General features: G+C 35.0%; 3 protein-coding genes across 8 annotated transcripts; 1 reads left to right on the plus strand and 2 right to left on the minus strand.

The window, feature by feature from the left end:
- Positions 1-1,092: 1,092 nt before the first annotated feature.
- On the minus strand, positions 1,093-6,994 carry MCM6 (minichromosome maintenance (MCM2/3/5) family protein). 2 transcript variants are annotated; one of them, XM_011084642.3, is made up of 16 exons: positions 6,764-6,994; positions 5,832-6,393; positions 5,209-5,402; positions 4,912-5,104; positions 4,700-4,774; positions 4,199-4,428; positions 3,999-4,113; positions 3,494-3,568; positions 3,223-3,363; positions 2,886-3,089; positions 2,640-2,801; positions 2,504-2,559; positions 2,259-2,407; positions 2,010-2,135; positions 1,741-1,871; positions 1,093-1,653 (listed from the first exon to the last, which is right to left on the minus strand). In XM_011084642.3, exons 2-16 carry the CDS (start codon positions 6,363-6,365, stop codon positions 1,519-1,521), a joined length of 2,520 nt encoding a protein of 839 aa, XP_011082944.1. In that variant the 5' UTR covers positions 6,366-6,393; positions 6,764-6,994; the 3' UTR covers positions 1,093-1,518. The 2 variants fall into 2 exon arrangements, with proteins under 2 accessions (XP_011082944.1, XP_011082943.1); XM_011084641.3 differs by having other exon boundaries at positions 5,832-6,390; positions 6,764-6,993.
- Positions 6,995-8,695: 1,701 nt separating this feature from the next.
- Positions 8,696-12,498, minus strand: HVA22F (HVA22-like protein F). Its single transcript, XM_011084640.3, has 5 exons — positions 12,340-12,498; positions 10,762-10,788; positions 10,543-10,665; positions 9,785-10,031; positions 8,696-8,938 (listed from the first exon to the last, which is right to left on the minus strand). The coding sequence occupies exons 1-5, from the start codon at positions 12,495-12,497 to the stop codon at positions 8,912-8,914; spliced, it is 582 nt and encodes a 193-aa protein (XP_011082942.2). The 5' UTR covers position 12,498; the 3' UTR covers positions 8,696-8,911.
- A 1,366-nt stretch (positions 12,499-13,864) lies between these two features.
- On the plus strand, positions 13,865-19,050 carry LOC105165580 (zinc finger BED domain-containing protein RICESLEEPER 1). 5 transcript variants are annotated; one of them, XM_011084638.3, is made up of 4 exons: positions 13,865-14,161; positions 14,805-16,786; positions 16,862-16,929; positions 17,153-17,811. In XM_011084638.3, the coding sequence occupies exons 2-3, from the start codon at positions 14,833-14,835 to the stop codon at positions 16,918-16,920; spliced, it is 2,013 nt and encodes a 670-aa protein (XP_011082940.2). In that variant the 5' UTR covers positions 13,865-14,161; positions 14,805-14,832; the 3' UTR covers positions 16,921-16,929; positions 17,153-17,811. The 5 variants fall into 5 exon arrangements, 4 of the variants coding, with proteins under 4 accessions (XP_011082940.2, XP_011082941.2, XP_011082939.2 ...); XM_011084639.3 differs by having other exon boundaries at positions 17,166-17,811; XR_016063260.1 differs by adding an exon at positions 18,482-19,050 and having other exon boundaries at positions 13,866-14,161; positions 16,862-17,316.
- The last annotated feature ends 544 nt before the right edge of the window (positions 19,051-19,594 follow it).

Genomic DNA, 19,594 nt, shown 5'->3' on the forward strand with positions numbered 1-19,594 from the left:
ATGTCAAAATTATTTTAGACCATACTTATGATAAACTTTGATTTTCTGCTAGCCCGGCGCTAACTCTTCCATATATCTCTTGCTGGAAGTAACCCTAATCCCATTGATAACGAGTCGGACCAAATAATTCGATGGGACTTTCTAGATTCAAACAAAATCACAAATAAAAAAATAGATTCATAGGTTTGATACCTTGTCTAGAACTCATGTTTGAAAGAAATATTCGATCACATAGAGTCGACAAATAAAGTGGGTTAATTGAAAAAAATTCACAGGTGAAAAATGGCAAAAAAGAAAGCATTCACTCCTCTTTTGTAACGTGCTTGGAGAGCCTGTTGATAATTTAGGTCCTATAAATACTCGTACAACATTTCCTATTCATCAATCTGCGCCTGCCTTTATACAGTTAGATACAAAATTATCTATTTTTGAAACATGAATTAAAGTAGTAGATCTTTTAGCCCCTTATCGCCGTGGGGGAAAAATCGGACTATTTGGGGGAGCTGGATTTAAGGTCATTTCTTCAAATTGCTCTCCATTTCTAAGTTCATAGCCTTCGCGGTAGCTTCATCAATATTACCTACCAAATAAAAGGCTTGTTCAGGAAGACCATCTAATTCTCCGAAAAGGATCAATTGAAACCCTCTAATGGTTTCTGCTAGACCAACATATTTCCCTGGAGAACCGATAAATACCTCACAAGCGGCAGCTAGTTCAGGACTCTATTTGCTAGCCTCACGGATAATTGCATTACCCTCAGCAGCAAGATCACGTCCTTCATTACGAGCTTTTACACATGCTTCTAGAACTACTCGGTTAGCTACGGCAGCTGGGGCCTTATCCCAAGATTCTTAAACTCTAAAATTGTTGGTGTAATAGCTTACACCTTGGCTCTCACAATTTTGACATATTTATAATTACATTAAATTTCATGTAATTAGTTAAATGCAAATTACTTTCTTGTGAAACAGGTAATGAACAGAAAAAAAAAAAAAAAAACCTAAAACGTCATCTAAGACCTTATGCTTTCATAATAGCATAAACCAGGGAACGAAATAGTTTAGCCGATTGGTTGTCTGATGAGGCATGTAATACTCAAAACCAGTAAAAATTAAATATGGACCTGATTAGTGGCACTGGCACCAGAAATCTACCCTAGATCAATCCACACAAACACCCGTGATATTCTTACAACCAAACAAACACCTATCATCTGCCTTGTATTTATCAGTTCTCCTGATCAAACTACAGTGAAAATCACCTCAATAATTTAACAAATTGGCTACTCAGAGACTCCGTGTCCGTGGATACTTTAGTATTCTGGATCTGTACAAAGAATTTGAAACTCCAAGTAGTTTAAACCATACTAGTCCGCCGACGAAATCTTTCACCTCCAAAGATGGTCCACGTTCCTCACATATTGCAAACTCAAGAAATTGGCATTTATGGTATAGATTGGACTGCATATGGACTTGAGCTTGGACAAACTACTTTCACTAATTCAGGCAAATAACTGGATCAATCTAGGACATAATTTGGGGCAACAGCTAAAATCCTGTCGTTTCTTGATGAAGGTCTAGCATTTTCGCCCTCTTCTGATTCTTGTCTACCGTCATCCACAACTATCAGATAGCCTTCCCTTCGTATCAAGCTCTGCATTTTGGCCAAAAAAATTAGATTATGTTTGAGATAGGTTATGTTAAAAACTTCTCACTAAATGCCAATTTCATGACTATTTACCTCGATAATGGCCTTCACTTTTGTGACTTCTGCTGCTGCCTCTTCCATGGAGCTATAATTGTTTTTCTCATTCTGCTGACCGATGTACCATTGTATCAAATCCCTCTGTCTCAAACCAGCCAACCCTGCTCCTGCACACATCATATGTATTGTATACAAATAAACTGTCAAAAATCGGAAACTCCAAAACAAAATATAGATAGTTCTTCACACGTATGTTCATTTTGCCAAGATAAATGCTTATTGATGACATTATGCATTCTGTTCACCTTCTTGCATTAGAGTCTCCTCATGTTGTCTGAGTCGCATGACAAGTGCACGAGTAACCCTCTGAAAGTATTCGTCAGTTAACACTAGCTTCTTTCCTTGCCTGCTTTCAGGCCCTGCTGCACTTTCTGAACAATGACGATACAATAAATAGGTGCTTGCACTTTCAGAACAATGATAATACAATAAAGAGGTGTTTGCACTTTCCAAAAGCTAAAAAAGATGCATATTTTGAATGAACCTCCTCTGACCTTTATTCTCGGAAGCTGGCTGAGGTGTTGCAACCTTCGGGTGAGTTTCATCTTGACCAGAAACATTATCTCCATTGGAACCATTACCATCATTAATTTCATTATTCTCCTCCTGAAACTCTGATAGATCAATGTCACTCGATTCGACACTGTAACGCAATCAAAATAAACAAACATGTCTGTTAATATTTAGTAAAAAGAACTTAACTATTTGTGTTGAAGCAAAAGTGTTTATCAATTCTTACTTGATTATCGACGTTTTTAGCAATCTCACAGCAACACGTACATAATGAGCTTGCACCTTTCCACATTAAACTAAATTAGTTCCAGTGGAGAAGTCAATTTTTGAGATAGCTTTACTTTCATAGATTATTTAAGCACCTGTGTATCTAGATGACACCGTGCAAGTGCTTCTGAGAGCCTGATCAGCGCCTCCAGTTGCCTCACTGTCATGCGATAAGCAACTCTACTACCAGGAGCTGTGTCTCCTCTGCGAAGGGAAACATAAGATTCCACCAACAATTGTCTAGCTTCAGGACTCAGCTGCAAAACATTAAAGTTTATCAAGCAAGAGATGGCACTGTGCATTGAGTACCACAATTACATTTCTTGTAAAGCAAGTTAAACCTTTGGTTTCAGAGTCTTTGCATATGAGATGTATCGTTTCAATTCTGCAGTAGTAAATGCAGGAGACAGTGCATCTTCTCGCTTTTGATGGACTCTCACGATATGGTGAGCAATATGGTAATCAACTTGATCGTCTGGGTCATCAATCATCACATATACAAGGTCAAACCTTGAAAGAATGGCTGGAGGAAGGGCCACGTTATACTGTAGCATATCACAAGCATTAGTATGCAAACAAGCATGGAATTAGGATAAAAGATAATCAGATTGCCAAGGCGCCATGACCCTATCCATATTGGGCTGCTGTAGCCAGTACCAGAGATAGTTATAAGCTCACCTTCAAGGGTTTAGTCTTGTCATAGCGTCCTCCAGTGGGATTGGCAGCAGCTAAGATTGATGTTCGAGCATTCAGAGTTGCTTGTATTCCAGCTTTGGTTATGCTTATTGTTTGCTGTTCCATAGCTTCATGAATGGCAACCTTAAAGCAAGGCATATTCCAAAAAATAAGAAGTAATGGTTCAATAGTAAATGTAATTAATAAGTAACAACCAAATGCGGAGGGTTGGGCAGGTTGGTGGGAGAGGTGCATTACATGAAGTAACAAATACCTGATCTCTTGTATCCATCTTGTCAAACTCATCGATACAGCAGATGCCATTGTCAGCAAGCATCAGCGCCCCAGCCTGAGAGCAATTATTTTAGATACTACATGGGAACTTACGAGTATATTAAACACAGAGTAAAGCACATCCAGAAATATTTGGGAGGATTCTTGTTTTGGTCACTTAGGGGTTTAGTTTTTTTCCCCCCTTTTCTTCCCACAAGCCCCTTGCACTAGATGTGCGCAGCTTTCCCGTGGCTGATGCCTGTAAGTCATGTGCACTGCATATATAACAAGGGGATTTTTTTCAAAGAAAATCAAAGATTCTGGATTGGCTGATCTACTTAAATATTGGTTCGTCATTCTCAAATCTTAATTGTTTGGTGAATGGAGAACTAGCGCATCCAATAGCTCGGGAAGTTCGGTAAGGTTTTGGTCAAAACCATCCAGAATCAAGAGTCAAGTCACAAGTCCCAACCAGATGCATAAAACAGAATACAATTAAATCTTACCTCAATGCAGAATTCACCAGTCTCTGGTTCTTTGGCAACGGTTGCAGTAAGCCCCGCAGCTGATGAGGATTTCCCTGATGTATAGACAGATCTTGGAACCAGTCCTGATGTGTACCTGCATGTTGGATGAGGAAGAGCTATAAGCAGAACGAAAGAGCGGGATACAATTCAACACCAGCAACATGAGGAGAGTTGCATACTTGAGGAACTGAGACTTTGCACAGCTGGGATCACCAACAACACAAACGTTGATGTCCCCCCTTAAGTTGATGCCTTCATGTGTAAATTTATGGACACCACCCATAAGCATGAGAAGAATTGCCCTTTTGATATCTTGATGACCAAAAACTGTTGGTGCTATGCTATCGACGAGCTTATTGAAGAAGTCAGGGGTATTCCTCATTCGTTGGATTTCATCCAACTCTTCTGCCTGCAAGATGAGTAAAACCAAGGAAAAAATGTTATATGGTTAAAGGGATGCAACCACAACAGCAATGACCTCCACCGAACAGCAGGCATCTCAGAAGAAGCTGTGCTAAAGTGTGTTGGATGCTCGCCCTTCAGGTACTTCACCCTCTGTCTCAGAGTTATCCAGCAAATTTCACAGGATATTATACATAGACAGATTTCAAAGGCCGAGGATAACAAGGGGCATAAAATGCCTAGACTACAACTACAAATTTGCTGACTCAGGAACTCACTGTGAACTGCTGGCTATCATCATCATCAGCATCTCTCCTATTTCTGATGTCAGCATCCCTTCTGCCATCACAAATCTAGAAAGGGACAAGAACGAATTAATATAGAGAGGAGGGCAATTCAAATACAACAGTGAAACTCAGATTATCGAGCTTTTCTAAGATGTCTGCCATCAGGTTGATGCTTCAAGATACATAATTGGAAGATTACCAACCTTTACTGAGTTGGCTATGAAGGCAAGACGATAGGATAGGTCTCTAACACCTAATGCTCGAAGGCCTTTCACACCTTCTTGACCAGTTGTGCCATTCTTGCGAGAAGAATCTCTCCGACACTCAGCTCTCTCCCCCGGAGAAGCCAATGATAGAATATCAGGTAAAGCAACTACCGTGCCAGTAAATACAACCCTGCAGTAAAATGAGAATAAAACACATTATAAATGAACTCGAGCAATCAATTGAAACAACAGATTTCTGGTGAAACTTTGTAAAAAAGAAAAGAAGAGTCGTACGTGTCACCGGCCCTGGCTTGTTCGACAATATCATGGCGTAGGATGACATCAAGTGATCTGGGAAGTGAACCCGCAGGTATTTCCCTGGCGGTCTCCTGCATTCTGACCCTCTGCCAGTCAGAAAATTTGCTCTCTTGCCTCAGCAATGCCCACTTTGTCCTGTTTTGGCATGTTGCATTCATGCAGATAATGGGCTGCAAGTCAAGAATAGAGCATCCAAACACAATTCGAAGTTAACAAAATAAGTTGCAGTTGGTAAAATTTAGTATTTCTCATATATAACACATTCTTCAATATATGCGGCTAATTCTCTTGCGTGTTCTACTCTTCGCTTTTCTGTTTTCTTTTTGTATTTTTCCCCTTTATTCTGGTGCTTTGCTAGATCTAATAATGAAGACTCGCTAAAATCCAAGTCCGAAGACATACATACATAACTCCCTAGCATTCTTTGTAAGTGAATATCCCAGGATATTGGTTAAGACAAAGGGTTGACTTGGAACTGGGTGCACCTGAAAGATCGTCGCTCTTATTGGGAATGTTATAGTGAGATTTCTAGGAATTAGCTTCTCGTATCAATGTATAGACTAGTTTGCAGTAATGACAAACAAGATGTTCAAACAAACCTCAGTGTACTTGAATTGCTGTTCAACGTTCTTAATGACGTTTCCACAATCCAAACACTTGAATGTGCCCTGAAGAAGCTCAGGTCGAACTTCGCTGGTGCGAGTAACCACGCCACTCACTGACACCAGCTTTCCAATCTCTGTCGTGGTTAATTCCCTCAATCTCTTAATCAAGGGAAGGTTGTAGAAGGCGACGTTAATGTCCTTGTTTGGATTGTCATCGGCTATGAAAGTGGGCTTGAGCTCCATGATAAATCTCTTGCAAGCATTCCTCAAGTACGGCTCAAAACGAAGAAACTCATCAGAGATGGCCTTCTGGAGAACATCATTAAAGCGCATGACATGTGAGAAGTCGATGAACATAGTGTTGGACTCGTTGGGCCTCATTGAATCCACCTCGGCCTCGTAGTAGGACTCGTAGCTTCCACGGCCCTCTTCCGCCACTCTAAACGTTTTCAGGAACTCCAAGAATATGTTCTCCACCCGCACCGCTTTCTCATCCACGCAGTAACCGCTGCCACCGTTAGCGTCCATTTCTCAGATCCGCCGCTTCTCCTACCTTCTTAAAAGAATAAAGAAAACTAGATTAGTAGACTCACCCAACAAAAACTGAGAAAAAAAGAGGCAGGTTGCTGCCTCTCTTCTGATTAAAAAAAGAAAAGGAAGAGGCTCAATATAGGTATGTCTTAACAAAAAATACTTGAATCAAACAGCAAAATTAGATTGCAATTCTACACCCTAATTTACTTTTACCTGCACCTACAATTCCCCATTTAATAATAATCATAATTTCACTCTCAAACCACAATAACAGAACTTTATTAGTTAAAATCACTTGCACAGCCTTCACAAGACCCAATCGAAACCCTTATACGCTTGTTGGAAAGAGAAATGAGAGAGGTTGTCGGTGCGAGAAAAATGAGGAAAAGTACCTGAATAAGGAGGATAGCCTCGATGACAGCCGACAATTGAGCTCGGAGGTGTGCCGGAGGCGACGACAAAGCTTGGAGACGCGCCGGCGATGAGTCGACTCTTGGAAGGTTGGGGTGTGCACCTCACTCTTTGATCGAAAGTAATGAGAGCGAAGGAGAGAGGGAGGCAGATATCTCTCTCTGGCGAGCGGGAAAACTCTGCTAGTTCCCGCCAACATTGCCCAGCTTTTCTTTTTTCTTTTCTTTTTAATAAAATTAATACATTTATAAATATACACACACACTTATAAGTTATTAGATAAAGCGTGTTTATACAGTATAAGCTTGAAAGACTACTGATATAAAACCAAGCAATTAACGTTTATTTATTATGTAGTAGAATTCTAATGAGAAGACAAAAACTATTTAAAATTACAATCAGCTACTCTGAAATTTAGTATAATTATAAATATTTTTTTATTATTTTAAAAGTTATATATTTTTTATATTTAATGAAATTATATAATCGTTAATTTGAGGTTTGAAATTGTTATGTATTTTTATCCTTTTTCCAAAATAAATAGAATAATTATAAAAAAAACGCATGAGATAAATAAATTTTTTTGAAAATTTTGTAAAAAGCTGTCTACGTAGTCTATAATAAAATTCAAATTACTTAAAAAATAAATAAAATTATAATTGACAAATCACAACGACATTTCAATCAATAAATCTAACAAAAATTAACGGATTTGGCTAATCGTCAAATAATCATCAAAAATCAGATGATATTAATATTTTTTTTAACAATGAGAGGGTATTTATAATTATATCAAATTTCATAACAGCTCGTTGTAATATATTTCATGGTGGAATGACTTATCCCACAAAAATGATAAATAAGCCGAGCCTCTGTTCTCTCAACTAAATATTCGCTTTATCTTAATTGAACTGGTTATCCTACTCAATTTTAAAAAGTAAACGAACCTGAATAGTTCGTAAAAAAAAAAGCTAAACAAATATATATAAATATATGGACATATATATAAATGGATTGGAAACTTGAGCTTGCAATCCCAAATCAACATATTAATCCCAACACATCTTGCTAAGCTTAAAGTTCATAACCTTATAAATTAATTTTTTGTATATTTTTGAATGTATACAAATAAATAAAATAATAAATAACAAAAATTACATAAAAAAGTAAGTAAGTATAAAAACACAAAATAGAATCAACGTAAAAATAAATTTCAATTGCTTTCCTAACTAAAACTATCCAAATAAATGAGTGAATATTTTGGATAAAAAAATTAGATAGAATAAAAATATATTTTAAGCGACAATATAAATATTATTTGGCAAAATTATATTTTTTTTCTTGTAACTTTATGTCGTTAGTACTTTTGATCATATAACATACTCCATTAACACATTTAGTCATTTTTTTTTTAATAAATTTAGTCACGGACATCTCACATTTGGTCCTTTTTTTTGACAAATTTAGTCCTCTATTGACAATTTTGGTCATCTTCACACTGTAATAGATTTTATATTTGTCCTGTAAGTATGAGTCGTTAGGGCAAAAATGTCAATACATGAATAAATTTGCAAAAGAAAATTGCCAAACATGAGATGTTCAGGATTAAATTCATAAAAAAATAGTACTATATGTGTAAATAGAGTAAGTTACAAGACCAAAAGTGTTAATAACTTAAAATTACATGACCAAAAGTATAATTTTACCATATTGGTTTTAAGTATTACGTGGCATCTAAATAAAATTTAAATTGTATTACTAACTAATGCATCAAAAAAATAGTGAATTTATTGGATAAAGATAAATAACCATACACTTGTCTAAATGTAATAAAACTAAATAATATATTTTTTTTTTGTTACATAGCAAAATAAAATTCAAATAAGCTATTCAAGTATGCGCATACATTATGGTTATTTGGATAGTCTCTATATTTTTTTTATTATATATAAATATAGATTAACAATCGAAAGACACTCGATGCATATGCATAAATTTTTGTCATGTACAAAGATATGAATGATTAGAGAGTAGAATTTAATTGTAAAAATTTAAACGATTGATAGCTAGCCATATATATGTCTGAGATTAATCTAACTTCGATCGGTATATGAAAAATCCTCATGTCCTCAGTGTTTCCTTGCCTCTTTCTCAGCCTGCCAAATATAATTTTTTTTGTCAATATTTGTGTACACAATATATAAAACATAAATCATACGGTAAATTACAACGAATTCTTCTTAAACTTGTCATAATTATAATTATTTTTTTATTATTTGAAAAATTACAAATATTCTTCTAGAATAAACGGCTGTCTAACAAATATTTCATATAATGGGCTGTCACGAGGGAGTATTGAGTTAGACGACCATTAATCTTAAGGAGTATTTGTAGTTTTTCAACAAGAGATATTTGTAATTATAGTAAACCTTAAAATAGCCCGTTGTAATTTACCGTAAATTATATTACAACGAATCTTCCATGAAAACATGCAAATTTCGTTATCGAATATAATATTTATTAGAATGCGATATTTATACAAAAAAAAAAAGGAGAATCTTTGTGATAAAATTTAAGTGACAGTACTAAATTTATTATTATTTATATGTATTAAGTGAAAAAAACTCCATTTTTTTACTATTTACTATAATGTTTTTTGGTAATTTCATGAGATATATACATACACCCCACAAAGTTAGATTTGATTATGCAAATATTTCTTATTCTTTATAAAATTATAACTACACCGTATGAGGTTATATTTGTAATTTATATCGATAACTTCCAGGAACAAAATTTTTCATCGTCTCCCTTGAGATCAATTACATAGGCATTCTCTTAGGAGGTGTACGTATAATTTCATAAAAGATAGTTGCAATTATCTAATCTCAATGTATTCCGATGTAATTTTAACATAGTTTTGATATCAACTAGCATCGAATAACATATATATTGATAAACTAATAGGTAACGATGCTTGCTTGGAAGGGTAACGTTCTTACCGCTCTGACAACTCGATCAAAGGCTTCAGGGCCATATTTCTCAATGTATTTCTCGACAGATTTTCTGGCATCAAGGCTCATCATCTGAAGAACCCTCCTTTGCCCTTCCGGGTGATTTGAGCTCACATAACTCCCAACTTTCACGTATTTCCTCACAAAATTCTCGTATATGTAAGCTGCTCCATTGAAAATTGGCAGCACCAACCACGCGCAGAATACAAGCTTCAGGTATGGCCAAAAGGGAAGCCTGTTTTTTTGTAAGGACAAATTAGTTGATAGGATGATATTTCGTTAGTATACTTTTCGCCCCATTAGTTACAAGATTCTCATTAATGATCTAGAAGTTATAAAAAAAGTTACTTTTAGTCATTTTGTCAAATCCCGTTAGTAACATAAATGGCTAAAAATTTCGTAACTAATGTAACGAAAATTTTACTAACACTAAGATATATGACTAAAAATTCAATTTTCTCTGAAAACACTATGTTATTTACTAATTCAAACATATTCATCATTTTTCGCACGAAAAACTTATAAAATTTATGTCAACACATATTTCCCATTGAAAACTGAAATTTGAGAACAAAAAACAAAAGAAAAACAAGCTAAGAACCTGAGCGCAACGCAAACAACACGAACAGAAGGTGCGGACGTAATTATTCAAACAATAGTCGGCAGGAGTGGTTTCTATAACTTGAGCATATTTGTGGGGGTGATAGTGCAATTATTATAAACATGTCAATATAAATGAATTTTACCATTGAAGGATTTTCCAACAGGAAAGCTCGAACAAGGTTATAAAGGAGTAGAGCACCCAGTATGTCAGCCATTGTTGATCATCCAGCGTTGAAGGGCTCTCTATTGCTCTCATCGATGCATATCTGTTCATAATTTCACTCAAACACTTACCACCACGATTCTTACATTATTGCTTTTCATGAATTTTTTATGTAGAGAAGCAGTTAGAGATGTCTTACAGTGGGTATAGAAGCATCACTCCAGGTCTGCACAACATTCAAAACATTAAACCAGTTATCAGACAATTGTTGAGGAAAAATAACAACTTAAATTACATTGACGCTCCTCGATATTAGACCTAACTATACAAATGTTTATTGTCTCGATATTAAACCTAACTATACAAATATTTATTATCTCTCGTGAAATTTCAAGTATGTTCCTTGAGGGGGTGTTAGTGTAATGTATTTTATGCGATGTCTATGTAAAATTCTACCACTGAATAAGAGATGTATTTGTAATTTTGCAAAACGACATCAGATGTTTGTGTGATTATAGCTCTAATCTCAATGGGTGTCAATGTAATTTATTCGAAAAATAAAAGACAGATTGGATTTTTTATTTTTTATTTTGAATTCTATGTTTTATTTTATGTACACATGCCACTCAACAAGATCTTTCTTAAATAAAGACGACCTAATTTTCATACACATGATGTGTAAATATTAAATGAAAAAGAAGATGCCATAAGAAAGGGTACGTATACATGGAAATGTGTATCAATGAGGTAAATAATATTGACATCCCTTTTTATTAGGTCCAAGTACACACAATCCCTTACCATTTGTAAAATTACAGATATACCCCTTAGGGTATTAGTGTAATGGATCTAAGGGGTTATCGTTTGCAAATTATAGGCATAATCCCTGAAGGTGTGTTAGTGTGATGTACTCCAAGCAATATTTTTATAAACTTTTGTATCTAAATAGTGGATGTAATTGCAATTACAACTACAATATCGAAAAGTTTACTCATAATTTTGCAAAGTATATGGATTGTTTGTGTATTTAAATCTAACATAAGGATGTAAATGTAATTTACTTTTATCAATTTATTAGTGAATAAAATCCTTAATAATTCCTTGAAGAAACATGCTTTAGAAATTGAAGAAACTGCAGTAATTACTTGGTGTGACTTGAATTAAATCCATCATAAATAATGAAATAAATTCACTTAATGCAAGATTTCTTAGGGGGTTCAGTGCAAATATAACATTTGAAACTATGATCTTGTTAATTTCTTTAGTATTGCATTTGATTATTGGGTTTCAATAAGAAAATAGTAAGAAATATATTTTATGTTTGAAATGCAACAAACTTCTCTATGAAAAATATTAATCAACAAATAAATAAATAAATAAAAAGACAACACAGTCGTTTAAACTTAAAAAAAAAAAAGGGTAACACAACCCTCGAAGGGAGAACACAGTAAGCTTCTTTTTCAATCCACAAGTCGTCTTACCATTTTTCCTATATTAAGAAGAATTATGCAATCTATTATGTTTTTTCGCAAGGAGTAAAATGCAAATACCCTAACATATCTTCTTCGTTTGGTACTATCACTTTGAGTTATATTTTTAATATACTAGTTTTTGCAGCATGCGATTCTCGAGAACATATTAAATTTTATATTAATATTATAACTAAATTTTACCGAATGAATGAATTCAATTAAATGATCATTTGAATATTAAAAAATTAGTACGATCATAGGGTTTGTAAAGAGGCATGCGTAGAAAAAGAAGAAGGAAAGAGTACCCGACAAGTGCATCCAAATTCCTTGCAAGGGCTCTAAGAACACCCATCTCTTTCTCTGTTTCTGTCTGAAATTTGTGAAATTTTGTAAGTGTTGGGATGAGGTAATTTTGAGTTGGAGAATTCGATGTGTTTGAGGTTGTTTTTATAGGGCATTCCATGTATTTAATGCCCAGCAAGTTAAGTATATCTTTTTGTAAGACCCAAAGGCTTCTTTTCTTCCAACCATAAGGAAAAGGAAATGTGCACCAAAATGAGTCGGCAAGAAAGCCAAAACCAACCACCAAAAAGCTCATTTTAAATGCCTTTTTCTTCATGGAGTGTCAAGTTATACCTAACACAGCTTCCACGGATTTACTGTTTTAATCTTTTTTTTTTTTTTTGGTTAAAAGTGAAAGATAGTATTGTAGTTTGAAAATGTTGGATTGATTTGAAAATAAAGACGGGGTGGCCCGTAACTATAACACTCTTATGTTTAAGCAAGATGGGTTTTTGATTATATCAGATGTGGTTGAAAAATTAGATTTCGATATCATAAATGTATTATATTTGCAGGAGTCGCACACATAAGAGCATGTATTGGTGCAGGGACTTCATTATCGGTGGATGGTGAGTTGGGGAATTCGATCGGGTCGGATTGGACGATTCATGACCCGGTTAAAATTATATGAAATCTTGTTCTGTTGTTTCGTTTCTTGCTCTATTAATGATATTTTTGCTCTTTTTGGTGCATTCAATATTATATTGATGAGCTCTATCCTGTATGTAACTGATAAAATGAATATTTTAAAAAAATATCAGATAGATTTATCGTGATACCATTTTTGAGTGCTATAAAAAATATTTATTGTCTTTTATAAAATTACAAATACACTTTTTGAGATATCCCTCCTGAGAGATAAAATTTACACAAACATCTCCTGAAAAATATTATATATAGTGCAGCTGTAATTTTGTTAAAAATAGAGTGTGTATATATTTTGCTCTAATTTCAAAAGATGTAAATGTAATTTACTACTTTTTTAAATCGATTGTTGTTATATATTATATAATTTAAACATTGAGGGATGTCTTCAAATTTCTTTAAAAACTTATGATTGTACCTCGATTTATTTTATTATAATTTATTTAATTAAATTTAAATATTTATATGCTCTAAATGAAACCTTTTTTAAGAAAGTTTATTTTTTTAAATTTCTTCCTTTTTGTATTTCTTTTTGAATTTTAAATTTAAATAATTTAAAATTATCTAAACAAATATAAATTTTAAATCTATCAATTTAAATATAACCTTACAAAAAATTCTACTTTTAAAAATTCTTTTCGATTGACTTCTTTTTGCTTTTCAATTTATTAAGCGTAAAAAGATCTCTCATCTCTAATAATTTAAACGTTCATCAAACAGAATGTTCAATATAAAATATTTATTATTTCAAATTTTAATTTAATTAAAACACTTTTTTATTTTCATGTAAAATTTAATAACATCTTACACTCAACTTAAAAAAATATAAAAAAAATAAAACAAACGAAAAAAATACCAAAACAGGCCCCAGGCCCACATATTTGGATATGAATGGACTCGGCCCAACAGAGATAAGCCCAAAAAAGGTCACTCAGTTTAGCGGGTTGGCGCCTTTGCAGAAAACGAGCTCTGTTTCCTCATATCCTCTCTTTCCACCTAACCAGAAGAGTTTCTCTCTTTCTTCCTCACACACAACACACACTCGAGGGACACAGAGCTTTTTCCGCTCATCCATGGACGCCAAGCTGCATTGAAGAAACCCTAAGTTGCAGGGAAATTGAAATACCGTCCAGTTTCCATGTAAGTTAGCCGCTTTCTCTCTCAAAAGATGGGGGAATTCGTGATGGATTGATATGCGTAATTTGGGTGGTCTACATGGTTATACCCGAAGTCCGAATTATGGGTTGCGTTTGTTTATTGAGAGAGAGCATGGGTCGTGTTAGTCGGGTCAGGTTTCGATCCGGTATTAGGGTTTATTTTAGTAGTTCCCGATTTGGCCCATTTTGTCATAGATTACGGGTCGGTTCATTTATATAATATATATATATTTTATGAAAATGCTGTAGCTTTATCAGTGTTAAGGTTTCGGGTTTTACAGTAAATAAGAGACGGGCCAATTTATGATCTGCTATTTTGCCACTAACGTTTCAATATAAAGTGAATATGCATTATTATCAATCCCAGAATTTGCCTTTTGTTTTAGGCTATTCATCTCTTATTTATATATTGCTGGTGTTTCAAGTGCTTTATAGTTTGTCATATGTGTTGATGAACATCATTCAGGTTCAAATGATTTGGTGTCCTTTTAGGACTGCACCTTTTTTTTCCTCTTCCCTTTTTGCTTTCAATAAACTACACCGTCGAAGAACACTGTGAATCTATTTTCAAAATATAGTTTGAGGCGTTCCCTTGTTAGAACTTACTTTTGTGGCCTGTTTGACAGATTTGGTAGCAGATAACATTGTGGACTGATGGAGATCTCGGAAGAAGCTGTGATTGTAAATTCTAGTAGACTGAAATCTGTTGTGTGGAATGATTTTGACAGAGTTAAGAAAGGAGAGACGTTTGCAGCTATATGTCGGCACTGTAAAAGAATACTTAGTGGGTCAAGTACTAGCGGAACATCTCATTTGAGAAATCATTTGATCAGGTGTCGTAGAAGATCAAACCATGATATAACTCAATTATTAACAAGGGGAAAGAGGAAGCAAAGCACCCTTGCGCTTACCAGTTTCAGTTATAATCAAGCTCCGGTAAAGAATGAGGTAGTTACTGTTGCGAGTACAAATTTGGAACAAGGGCTAAAAGTTGGAAATATTAACACAGGCAGTGTCAATTTTGATTACAGGAGAAGTCAGCTAGATCTGGCACGTATGATTATAATGCATGGATATCCCCTGGGCATGGTTGATGATATTGGTTTCAAGACATTTGTTCGAAACCTTCAGCCCTTGTTTGATCTAGTAACAGTTAGTGAAGTTGAGGCTGACTGTGTGGAGATCTATAAAAAAGAGAAACAAAGAGTGTATGAAGAGTTGGATAAATTGCCTGGAAAAGTCAGCCTTACTGTTGATAGATGGGCTACTAATGGAGGCACAGAGTATTTGTGCTTGATAGCTCATTATATTGATGATTCTTGGGAACTAAAGAAGAAGATTTTGAACTTTTTGGTTGTTGATCCTACTCAGGCAGAAGAGTCGCTTTCCGAATTAGTCATGACAAGTCTTAGGAATTGGGATATCGATAGGAAGTTGTTCTCATTGACTATTGACAATCGTTCGACCTATGACAAAATTGTCTGTAGAATCAGAGACCAACTGTGTCAGCACAGGTTCCTTATGTGTGAAGGCCAATTATTTGATGTGCGATGTGCAGCAAGTACTGTTAAGTTATTGGTCCATGATGTCCTGGAAACATCAGGTGAGATAATCAATAAAGTTCGTCAAACCATAGGATATGTTAAAGGTTCTCAGGGAACACAAGAAAAGTTCAATGAGATAGTAAAATTAGTTGGTGTTAATTGGCAGAAGGGCTTGTTTGTTGATAATCCATTTCGATGGAACTCAACATATATGATGCTTGAAGCTGCGTTGGAGTACAAAGAAGCCTTCCCTCAACTGCAAGAACATGATCCTGGCTTCTCAATGTGTCCATCTGGTTTAGATTGGGACAGATTGAGGGCTATTACCAGCATCTTGAAGTTCTTTCATGAAGTTTCTAATGTCTTTGTGGGACGCAAGCATATTACTGCAAATTCCTATTTTGCTGAGATTTGTGATATTCATTTGCAGTTGATTGAATGGTGCCAGAAATCAGATGATTTTATTAGCTCTTTGGCATTGAAATTAAAATCAAAATTTGATGAATATTGGAAGAAATGCAGCTTGATTATGGCAATTGCAGCCATCTTAGATCCACGGTTTAAGATGAAACTGGTGGAATATTACTACCCACAAATCTATGGTGATAGCGCTCCAGATTGCATAGACATTGTCTCCAATTGTATGAGAGCTCTTTACAGCGGTCATGCTATCTATTCACCATTAGCTGCTCATGGTCAAAGCTCAGCTTCTGAAAGTAGTGGTAGTACTGTTAAGGATAGACTTACTGGGTTTGACAGATTCCTCCATGAAACTTCACTTAGCCAAAACACAAAATCAGACTTAGACAAGTATTTGGAAGAACCGCTCTTCCCCCGCAGTGTTGATTTTAGTATATTAAACTGGTGGAAAGTTCACGAACCAAGATACCCTGTGCTTTCCATGATGGCCCGCAACATATTGGGGATTCCAATTTCAAAAGTTGCACAGGAATCCCTGTTTGATACTGGAGATAGGGCCCTTGATCATTGTTGGAGCTCACTGAAATCAGATACTTTACAAGCTTTGATGTGTTCTCAGGATTGGATGCGCAATGAATTAGAAGGTAGATGTCTTTTGCCATATTTTGACTTTTTCAATATTATATAGCTGCTGCTTACAGATGCTCTTCATACTGCAGTAATGGATTCCAAAAGTTCTGGAACTCCTGTTTTTGCCTTGCGCTATGATGCAAATTAGCAAATCCTGGTATGGTTTCTGATTCACATGCCATTTATAAATTTTGTCTGAGTTTCTTCTTAGAGATCCTACATTTGTTTTCTCATTTTCTTGTGTCAAGCCTTATCTTGTAACTTCCTTGTAAACTGCAAAATAGCATCATGGTCAGCATAAAGGGGCAGTAATTCGTTTAGCGTTAAGGCTATATACTTACTAGCATTTGACATGGACTTCTTACCTGTATTATATAAAGCCCAATTTTTTAGGATGAGGTTTGGAATTAAGGCCCTCAAGCGTAATTCCTTGAGTGCCTGCCATTTTGCTCACGAAGAGAGAGGCTATCTGTAGTTCAAACCAAGCACATCAAAGATTTTCAACAAGCTTGGGGGCAGTTGCTGTTGGTGACTGGTGATCAAGGTGTGAGACATAGATTAATGTGCTTTTCTGTTAATTTATCTGCCTATCATGGAGAAGAAGAAAAGTTAAGAAACAGTCGAGACTAAAAAATTCAATTCATCCAATGCAACACTTAACGAACGTCTGTTTAAATTTCAGCTATTCCTAACCCCTGTTAGATGAATCTGGCATGAGATGCATCGAACAGATGGTATAGGTTTTTTACGATAAGGTTAGATAAGGTGGATGCCAATATTTGTCCAAGCTTTGTCATTTTGCCAATAACTAGTGCATAGTTGCAGGAAATTTTAATTTAATACTGACATTTTTAGGTTACATTGAACCTAGAAGTGAAATTATATATTTCCTTCTCCATGTCAAAACTAACCTTATTGTTGAATGCATATGTTAGTCAGTTTTGTAAGCTTGAGCAATCTGAAGTCAGTTGTTTTCCTCTCTTTGACTTGATTATATGTACGAGGAAATTAATGAAAAGTGATTGTTTGTGCGTGTAAATGATCGTCATGATTGTAATGCACGATGTCAATTTGTAACAAGCTATGCTGTTTGGATTGCTGCATTTGTTTATCAAAGGTTCTGAACTTAAAAACAAGTGAAAATTCCATGAAAAAATAGGGAAAAACTATACTTGAGATGTTCTATTATGAGAATGGATAATTTGTGTCTTGCATGTCAGAAGGACTAAATTGAAAATGAAGATTAGGTAGCATGGTGCAAAAATAGGTGAGGCAGACATCCTCTCTACTCACCTGGCACACCCCACCTCTATTGCTTAAGCATTATTGAAAGTGGGGATGGGCCTAACAATGTGGTACAGTGAGTGGGGACCTATCCAGTCCATTGTTGTCATATCTGTCTATCTATCCTCATAACTCTCTTTGCTTCTCTATCTGTTTACATCATCCACTGGAGTACTATGTTTTTGCATAATTTGGATGGTCCACTACTCTTAAAACTTCAAACTCATGGATGTTGATTATGCCAGAATCATCTCGGCCTTCTGGCCCTTGTCCAGTGCGAAAGTAGCAGTTAGCACTCCTTTTCTTCTGTATCAGTCGTCCCCATTTTTGACTTTTACTAATGCTTTCTGTGACCCTTATGTATACTGCGTTATTCACATGTAATCTTCACAAATCATATTCGTCTGAAAAATTTGTGGTTGTAGAGTGAATTTCAAATCGTGGGCGGGTGAAGAATTCTTTTGCAGGACGTTGGAATTCTTTCTCGGCTCCTTCTCTATCGCTCTCTTAACTCAGGTGCATGTTTGTCAATACACAATTTCGTCCGTCAATCCAAATGCAGCCTAATGGTCTAATTCTGCAATCAATTTGCATGAGGAATGTGGTAGGAGAAGCAGGGCCATCATCATGCCATTGCCATTATTGGTACGTTAGGAAATAATGCCAATCTCAGACAAATATAGTGTTCCTTTTCACTTTTGGGTGCCCATTCAGTTCTGGGCCTTTTTCCTTGGGGTGAAAAATATACCAATTCACCAAGGCCGGTGCCCCCACCCACCCCCCAAAAAAATTAAAGAAAGTTCCGAAAATGGAAAAAAAGAAAGTTTGATGCCATATCTAATAAGGAGTAATTTAGGAATAAAAATTGGCCTAATTCAGATAGAGTAGAGCATAGTCAAGATGAGAGTTTGATTTCTTATTTTTGTTCTTAAGATGAATTTGTCCCTTGGCTGATTAATGACAATAGTTTTTATAAGGTAGAGTGTTTCTCATATAGTGTTTAAAACTCTCTTTTTTTTTTTCTTTCTTAAATTTTGACTACACAAAAAATCAAATGTTGTGCTCAAAATCAATTGTGGGATTTAGAGCTGAAAAATAAATCAATCTTCGTTGAACCTGATTTGTTAAAATTTTAACAAATTAAACTTGAACAATTTCTTTTGTTCTATAAATTTTGAAGTTCGGTATCAGTTTTATTCAATTTAGTGAAAAAATAATAAAATATATTTAAAAAATTATTTGAGCCCAATTTGTATTTGATCTAATTAAAAATTTATTTAAACTTGATTAGATTAATAACTAAATGATATTTTTGAAACTCAATAATAATTCAAATAAACTTGAACAATAATTTGTTACACTCGAATTGAAATAATTTATTGACCTAGTCGGATTGTAATGATTGAAGAGTTCCATTCAAGATGTCCATCTGCAATAATTGTTCAGAAATATTTGACCATACAGGATATGAATGTTGAAAATGTGGCGTTGATTGAGCGAGCGGACTTTCGTAACTCGTTTTACAATTATACTAATTA

Source organism: Sesamum indicum, linkage group LG12 (assembly GCF_026168435.1).
Source record: "Sesamum indicum cultivar Baizhima isolate 11 linkage group LG12, ASM2616843v1, whole genome shotgun sequence".
Taxonomy (NCBI): Eukaryota; Viridiplantae; Streptophyta; class Magnoliopsida; order Lamiales; family Pedaliaceae; genus Sesamum; species Sesamum indicum.

Coding starts and splice junctions, on each gene's coding strand:
- MCM6 (XM_011084642.3), bottom strand. CDS start 6,365: ATGGACGCTAACGGTGGCAGCGGTTACTGCGTGGATGAGAAAGCGGTG. Junction 4,429..4,699: donor ATGATAGCCAGCAGTTCACA/GTGAGTTCCTGA, acceptor CTCATCTTGCAG/GCAGAAGAGTTGGATGAAAT. Junction 1,872..2,009: donor GGAGACTCTAATGCAAGAAG/GTGAACAGAATG, acceptor TGATGTGTGCAG/GAGCAGGGTTGGCTGGTTTG.
- HVA22F (XM_011084640.3), bottom strand. CDS start 12,497: ATGGAATGCCCTATAAAAACAACCTCAAACACATCGAATTCTCCAACT. Junction 10,789..12,339: donor AATTTGGATGCACTTGTCGG/GTACTCTTTCCT, acceptor AATGTTGTGCAG/ACCTGGAGTGATGCTTCTAT. Junction 8,939..9,784: donor TTGATCGAGTTGTCAGAGCG/GTAAGAACGTTA, acceptor TATATTTGGCAG/GCTGAGAAAGAGGCAAGGAA.
- LOC105165580 (XM_011084638.3), top strand. CDS start 14,833: ATGGAGATCTCGGAAGAAGCTGTGATTGTAAATTCTAGTAGACTGAAA. Junction 16,787..16,861: donor GATGCGCAATGAATTAGAAG/GTAGATGTCTTT, acceptor TTCATACTGCAG/TAATGGATTCCAAAAGTTCT.